This window comes from Octopus bimaculoides, chromosome 2, assembly GCF_001194135.2.
Source record: "Octopus bimaculoides isolate UCB-OBI-ISO-001 chromosome 2, ASM119413v2, whole genome shotgun sequence".
Taxonomy (NCBI): Eukaryota; Metazoa; Mollusca; class Cephalopoda; order Octopoda; family Octopodidae; genus Octopus; species Octopus bimaculoides.
In genome coordinates this window covers 128709976-128718184 of record NC_068982.1, presented here as the reverse complement: position 1 = coordinate 128718184, position 8209 = coordinate 128709976, and the positions used below count along the sequence as shown (strand labels likewise).

The following is an 8209-nucleotide window of genomic DNA, read 5'->3' as shown; positions in this document are numbered from 1 at the left end:
CTCTGTAATTTTTGTCTATAGATCTTAAACTTTCTTGGTATTTGATGTGAGTAAAACTTGAGAGACATTATTCTATCATTGTGTACTGTTTTGTATTTTTAGAAAAACCATCGAAACCAATTGGTCCTCTGAAAACCTATGATATTGAGAAAACATCTATTTCCATTTCCTGGAAAGCTCCAGAAGATGATGGAGGTAGTCCTCTCACTGGTTACATTATTGAGAAGAAAGAAGCTAATAGACAATACTGGAACAATGTGGCTAAGGTAGCACCCTCAGTGACCAACTACCGCGTTGAGGATCTGAGACAGAACTGTGAATATGACTTCAGAGTTACTGCAATCAATAAAATTGGTCACAGTGATGCATTAGAGACTGAAGCTTCAACAATGGCCAAGAGCTCTTTCAGTAAGTATCCACTCTTTATATTATCTTCTATTGTATTTGTTTCCATGCCACCTTATTTGAAAATACTACATTTTATTTCCAATAATTCAAACATTCATTTGAATGTTGAAGAATGTAAATAACATCTTTGAGTTAATCTATTGCAAAAAATAAATGTGTGAATAGCACTTTTGAACAAATATCTTAAGATAATTTTACTTTAACAACCTCATGAAATTAAAAATATCTTTGGAACTCTACTTGTCATCTGACTTCACAGCACACGTTGAGTTTCACTCACTTATTACCCTGAAATGCATAAAACACATGCATACCTTTGTATTTTTTAATTTGCATAATTAATTTGATTATATAAAACTTTGTGTTCATAAACTTTTTTAAATAAATTTTTATGGTTGAATGTGTGTCCAATGAACAGTGAATTTCTAAAGATATCTAAGTCTTTGAGTGGAGTATTCAGAATTATTTACATTAAGCTTTCAAATTTATCTACAAATTTTGGACAAATTTAGGTGTAAGAAGATCATAAGTTATATTTTTACCCCGATATGTGTTTCACATGCATATTTCTTTTTGTTATCATAAACAGTAATGAAAAGGACAAAATATATATGAGTTATATAGAGTTAATTCTAACTTACTTCTTGATGCTTTTATAAACTGCTGAAAATAGATTTGTAAATAAAAAGAAATTACTCAAATTCATTTTTATCTTCATGTTTAATTATAGAGAATTATCTTAAAACATCCATTCTTTAAATTTCTTCATTTTAGGTGTACCATCTCGTCCTAAAGGACCTCTTGAAGTTACCAAAGTCTCTTATGACTATGTTGATCTTGAATGGAGAGCTCCGGACAGTGATGGAGGCACTCCAATCACTAAATATGTTGTTGAAGTAAGATCTGCTGCACGTTTGTCTTGGAACAAAGCAGAAGAGGTTGATCCTAAATCTACTGTTGCCAGAGTTACAGGTTTAGTCGAGGGTACAGAATATTACTTCCGTGTGATTGCTGTCAATGAGGAAGGAGAAAGTCCACCCTTGGAGACATCAGAATCAACAATACCAACAAGAGAAATAAGTAAGTTCTCTCTCTCTCTCTCTCTCTCTCTATCTATCTATCTATCTATCTATATGTATATATGTGTGTGTGTGTGTAAAATACATATTGTTTATATCATTTTAACCAGAGTAATGTACAAATACATAAGGTTAATGTTACATTGAATAAAAATGTAATAGTCCATTGGAAGCGCATAAAAAAATTGACTCTGTTGGTACTTTAGTGTGAAGGTGCATATCTTAGTGGCTAGGTTGTTCAGCTGTTGGTCATAAGGTCATGAGTTCAATTCCTGGTGGCACTTTGTGTCCCTGGCCAATGTGCCGCCAAGAACTGAACTCATGACCTTATGACTAAGGCCCTTTATTTCACATTGTTCCAGTACACTCAGCTGGCAAAAATGAATTGCATCTGTAGTTCAATGGGCCGTACTTGTCACATTTAGTGTGTCACATTGAATATCCCTTAGAGCTGCATTAAGGGGTAGCATGTCTGTGGAATACTCAGCCGTTTGCACATTAATTTCACGGGCTGATTGTTCCATTGATCAAATCAACTGCAATACTTGTAATCATAACCTAACTGATGGAGAGCCAGGCCAGTGCAATTCCCAATATAAGCTCAGTACTTGATATGTATGAATGTAAATTTATTCTCCATATTCACACACAAATTTGAAGAGATTTGAAACTTGAAAAATTATATTTGAATGTTATATTTATAGAGATGAAGATAGTGGTTAGTTACAGTTGGTACAAAAATGTCTTTGAGTGTCTTTTACAAAGAATAGGATGAAATTCGATTGTGACAATATTACAAACTGTGGATATCATTAAATCAAAACTTTTGATGAACCAAATATACTGAAGTAGTTACCATCATGGCTCACATTATATATCGAAGTTTATGGACTGCTCAGATCATATACAATGATGGAAATAGTAGATAATAACTTCTGCTATCAGAATAACCCATTTAATAATGAGATGGATTTGGCGATAGCTTTGTAGTAGTCTTGTAGAAAAATAAGTGTTGAAATATATTTTGTCAGTTTCTCTTTCTCCCTTTAAATAGAAGACTATAAGGCATATTTAAACATCAGAAAGTTGTGTAGACAGATAGATATACAGACAGATAGACACACAGACAAGGAGCATATGTAAATGCAAGTTTTGACTTTACATTCCACTACAAATAAAGATTTTTATTTTTATATATGTTTGTATTCAATTTACATTACCTGCATTTATTTACCAATGTTTCTCTCTTTTTTAGTGCCTCCTGGAATTCCTGTTTCTTTCATGGCTAATAAAGTGGGCAAAAACTTTGTTAATCTTCAATGGAGACATCCTAAAGATGACGGTGGTTCAGCTATTCTCAAATATATTATTAGAATGAGGAAAGATAAGAAATCTGATTGGGTCAAACTGATGACAATTGATGGTAAAGAAACAGCTTGCCGTGTACCTGACTTAACTGAGGGTACTGAATATTACTTCTCAGTTACTGCAGAAAACAAAGTTGGACCTGGAAAGTCTGCTGAACTTCCTGAAGCTGTTGTTCCAACAAGAGAAGCAAGTAAGTATCTCAAATGACACCTATTTACAGATATATTCCATAAAATATTGATTTGAAATAGATAAAAAATATTTATGAAAATAACTGAAGATATATAAGAATTTAAAGAATTAAATATTTTCATAATTCTAATTTTTTAACAATTTAAAAATATTGTTTTTACCTTGTTCTTTTTAGCTGTACCTTCATGTCCTACTGGTCCTCTTGACATTACTGATGTCCAACGTACTAGCATCAGTATTAAATGGAAGGCACCAAAGGATGATGGTGGTTCACCAATTATTGCTTACAATGTTGAGAAGAAGCATACTAAAGCCCATATATGGAGTAGGGTAGATCAAGTGGATGCTTCAACATATGAAATGTGTGTTAAAGGCCTTTATGAGAAGAATGAATATCTCTTCAGAGTTATTGCAGTCAACAAGATTGGACAGAGTCCACCTCTTGAGACAGACGCAGCTACTTTAGCTCGTAGTCCATTTGGTAAGTTTCTTTTTAAATATTTTAGTTCTATTTTTGTTGTGAGTATGGTGTTGATATTTTACTGTTGATATATAAATAAAATAAAATCTTTTGTGCTTACAAAATATTGTGTAGTGAAGATTACTGTCACTTACTATTCAGTAAATTTACTGGATTGTGACACCTCTCTTTCCCCCCTTACCTTCCTCTCCAACTTGACAGTGGTTTAACCCTGGAATAAAATATCTATCTTTAGGCCCTCCGATCTATCTTAGAGTCCATCATATCATCCAGATGGAAGAAGATTGCCAGAAATTACAAGCCAAAGGAAAAATAGAGTCAGTAGATATTGTTCGGTTCTCTATGTGACTATAGCTTCCACTATTCAGCAATACTCAGAAATTGAAATAGGGCATGCAAAATAATTAATGTAACCATGCTAGTTGTCCCATAAATTTGCTACTGTATCATTGTATTGAATTATAAATAAGAAAGAGGAACATGAAAATAAGGAACTTATGAGAGGATTCAGAATATGTTACTGAAAATCTGATGTAGATAGAATTAATGTAGGAAAGCACCCTTAACATAGAAAATAGGCTCTGATGTTACCAAAAGAGAACAGATAAGAAAGCAATTAAATACAATGGATAAATTGAAAATATTGAACAGTGGAGGATAAGAAGAGCACACAACCAAAAAAGCATTGAAAATACACAGCATAAAAAACTTGAAAATAAGATAAATATGTTTGGTGGATTAAACACTCTGGTAAAATTTCAGCAATGTTGAATTAAATGTGAATTGAAGTCAAGTATAGATTAAAATAATTTAACCATAAGAGACTACCTGAAATCTTATCAGACTATGTAAGATGTAGTTAACAGAAATTGAGCAGAAATACCAAGGGACATCTGATCACATTATCTCAAGATAGCTCATTTTATCTCCACAAGAACATACATACAAATATGGCACTATCAAATTAGGATAAGTTACTGAAGATGATTTATATTTACACAAACTTTGAACTAAAGAGATTATATTCTTGGACTGAACATTCCTCTCTCTCCTTTAATATATCAATTTTATTAAATTGATATATTAAAGGATAGATCAGTTTTGGCATTACTTTTAGTTTCATTTTCCTTTTTCATGAGAAAGAAGGAAAAGGTATTGCTTAAATATGAAGTTCAAATTGAGGCTAAGCTATTTTAAAGCATGGTAAAATAGGAGTAATTGAAACATGACAGCTTTAAAAAAAAAGTATAAGAGTATTTTAGAGTAGTGAACAGCAAATATAAATTTATTTCAAACAAATTATATTCCACTTGCATTTCATTATAATGAATTATACATTTTTTTCCCCAAAACACATTTTGCTGATTAAAATAACATTTACCTTAAATTCTATTAAATCTGCTTTGACAATAAGAATATTGTTCTAAATATGGCCAATATAAGTGATCTTTTTCAATTTTCATCTTCTCTTTTGCCTCATTACAATGAACTTATAAAAACTTTGAAAGTAATAGGTTCTTCACTCTATTTATAACTTTCATCATACTGTATAGGTATGTTAAAAAAATTTAGTAAGCAAAAACAAAATAAACCAATGAATTGACATTTCACATAATTGTATACTATTCAGCTTATTCTCCATTTTAATCTAAAGTAACGCTTATCACTTTTCATATATTTTATTTCTCCTATTTTCATTTGTCTATTTTCAGATGTGCCATCTCCACCTGTTGGCCCACTGGTTATCTCAAATGTCACCTACAACTCAGCTGATCTTGAATGGAAACCATCTGAAAATGATGGTGGAACTTCCATTACAGGATATTTGGTAGAATACAGAACAGCTACCAGAACCACATGGTCAAAGGCAGCAACAGTGGACCCAAAACAGACAACATATACATGCAGCAATTTGATGGAAGGAACAGAATATTACTTCAGAATTATTGCTGTCAATGCTGAAGGATACAGCCATCCTCTGGAATCAACTGATGTTACAAAACCAATGAGGGATTTGGGTAAGGATTTAAATTATACATAGTTGATGATTCATTCATTAAAATTGTACTTATTACAAAACGAATGTGAGATGAGATCTCAGTAAGTTTTATTTGATAAGGATTTTAGTGTTTTTAATCAGTAACATATCTTCTTTTGTAAAATTTCACAATGTTGTGTATACACTTTGTTTTATATTGCTATCATGGAAACAATATTTAAATATTGATAATATACACGATAAAAGTTATACACGATTTGTATTAGTGATTCAGAATAACTTTAAAATATTCACTATTTTTCTCATGATTTTATTTTAAGTACATACACCCCCCCACACACACATATACTAAATTGTATTTAAATAATATAGATTTCATAGAATAGTTACTGGTATGGCTATGCAGTTAAGAAGTTTACTTCTGGAGATCGAGTACCACTGTGTGGTATCTCAGTCAGGAGCCTCCTGTCCTGTATGTGACAATAGTTCATTTTATCTCCACAAGAACATACACGCAATCATGACACTGTCAAATCAGGATAAGTTACTAAAAATGGTTTGTATTTATCTCAACTTTAAACTAAAGAGGTTATATTCTTGAACTGAACACTCCTCATCCAATGATGGGGAAATATTATGTTTGAAATAAGTGAGAGTTGGCAAAAGGCAGAACATCTAGCCATAGAAAATATATCTCAACTAATTCTGTCTTATGCAAGCATCAAAATGTGAATGTTAAAACAATGATGAAATATTTAAATATATTCATTATCAAGCAATGTATTCTTCATAAAATTTGAAAGTATTTTCTTCTATTGATAATTTACTTCTCTCTATTGTAGCAATTGCTTAACATTATTAATAATATCTGAGGCAGCAAGCTGACAAAATTGTTAGCATGCCAGGCAAGATGCAGCACAGCATTTTGTTTGTCTTTATGTTCTGGGTTAAAATTCTGTCAAGGTTTATTTTGCCTTTCACCCCTTTGGGGTCAATGAACTAAGTACCAGTGAAATACTGAAGTTGATGTAATTGACTAGTCCCCTCCTCCAAAATTTCAGGCCTTGTGCCTTTAGTAGAACAGATTATTAATTACATCTATCAACAGATGAAGGAATCCTTGTTTTCAATAGAATTTGAAATCAGCATAGCAAGTTGCAAAAAAACCTGTCAGTTTGTAATATTCTCATTGATTACGGAGATGAACAAAGACTCTTCATGGTGGCAGTTTGCATCTACTTCGTCATACATAAATGTACAGAGTAAAAAGTATGAAACACATTTTTAATACCACAACAAAAAATGTTTCTACAATATCATTTTTATTCTTTTGCTTGCATGGAACTTATATGTATTATTTCATTTCTAGCTCTACCAGGACCACCTGTCAATGTCCGAGCTAGCAGAGTTGGTGAAGACTTTGTTGAACTTGAGTGGAATCAACCAAAATCAGATGGAGGAACACCAATTACTAAATACCATGTTGAAATATCTCCACAAACATTAGGAAACTGGACTAAACTGGCAACTGTCGGAGCTTATGATACATTCTGTAAAGCCACTAGACTTGAAGAAGATATGGACTACTATTTCTCTGTATGTGCTGAAAACAAACTTGGAAAAGGTGAAGCTACTGAAACATCGAAACCAGTCACTACAAAGAAGGGACTTTGTAAGTATTTTCACTTGAATATTTGCAGAAAAATAAACTTATACTTGAAATTAGAATATCATGTATATTTGAAATTATACTCTGGTTAAAAGTAGACAGAAGTGTTAAAAGAAAGATGTTTATATAAATTATAAATTTATTTTCAGTGATTCCATCCAAACCAATTGGTCCTCTTACTGTTACCGATGTCCAGCGTAAATCTATCAGCATCAAATGGAAAGCACCATCTGATGATGGTGGTTCTCCAATTATTGGATACATCATAGAAAAACGTCCCGAGTCTGCTCGATATTGGTCAAAGGTTGAGAAAGTTCGTGCTGACATCACAGATTATTGTGTTAGGGATCTCCAAGAAAGAACCATGTATCACTTCAGAGTGATTGCTGAAAACAAAATTGGAGAGAGTGAACCTTTGGAAACTAGGGATGCTACAATGGCCAGAAGTCCATTTGGTAAGTTTAGTTATTGTATATTGAATGTATTTCTTGAAATTTTCTTTTAATAGTAAAACAAAATGTTACATTAAAATAATTGAAATAACAAAAGTATTTTCATTGAAAAGGCAAAATAATGAGCCAACTGAATTTTGATTGATATTTATCAATAACAGCAATATACTGAGTGTTATATTATATATATTTTCTATTTATTTCTTAGATGTGCCATCTGCACCAGTTGGTCCATTGGAGATCACAAATGTCACCAATAATTCTGCTGACTTGAGCTGGAAACCATCTGCCAATGATGGTGGTACACCAATAACTGGATACATTATTGAACACAGAGTAGATTCCAGAACCTTCTGGACTAAAGCAGGCACTGTTAATGAGAAAACTACCACATTTACAGTACCAAATCTTACAGAAGACACAAGTTACCATTTCCGTGTCTTTGCTGTTAATGCTGAAGGACAAAGTAAACCACTTGAATCTACTGATGTCACAAAACCAGTGAGGAAGATTGGTGAGTAATAATCTATTTCTCATTAGAATTTTGTGTTCAGATTTTCA

General features: G+C 32.2%; 1 protein-coding gene across 1 annotated transcript in view; it reads left to right on the top strand.

Moving 5' to 3' along the window:
• LOC106877301 (titin) overlaps positions 1 to 8209 on the top strand; it is a gene marked incomplete at its 3' end in the record, with an annotated part of 606785 nt that overhangs the window by 329994 nt on the left and 268582 nt on the right. Inside the window, exons 200-207 of the mRNA XM_052965881.1 lie at positions 52 to 408; positions 1183 to 1488; positions 2743 to 3045; positions 3223 to 3528; positions 5241 to 5546; positions 6897 to 7199; positions 7346 to 7651; positions 7857 to 8162. Coding sequence (XP_052821841.1) covers positions 52 to 408; positions 1183 to 1488; positions 2743 to 3045; positions 3223 to 3528; positions 5241 to 5546; positions 6897 to 7199; positions 7346 to 7651; positions 7857 to 8162 — 2493 coding nt within the window. The remainder of the gene's footprint in view (positions 1 to 51; positions 409 to 1182; positions 1489 to 2742; positions 3046 to 3222; positions 3529 to 5240; positions 5547 to 6896; positions 7200 to 7345; positions 7652 to 7856; positions 8163 to 8209) is intronic.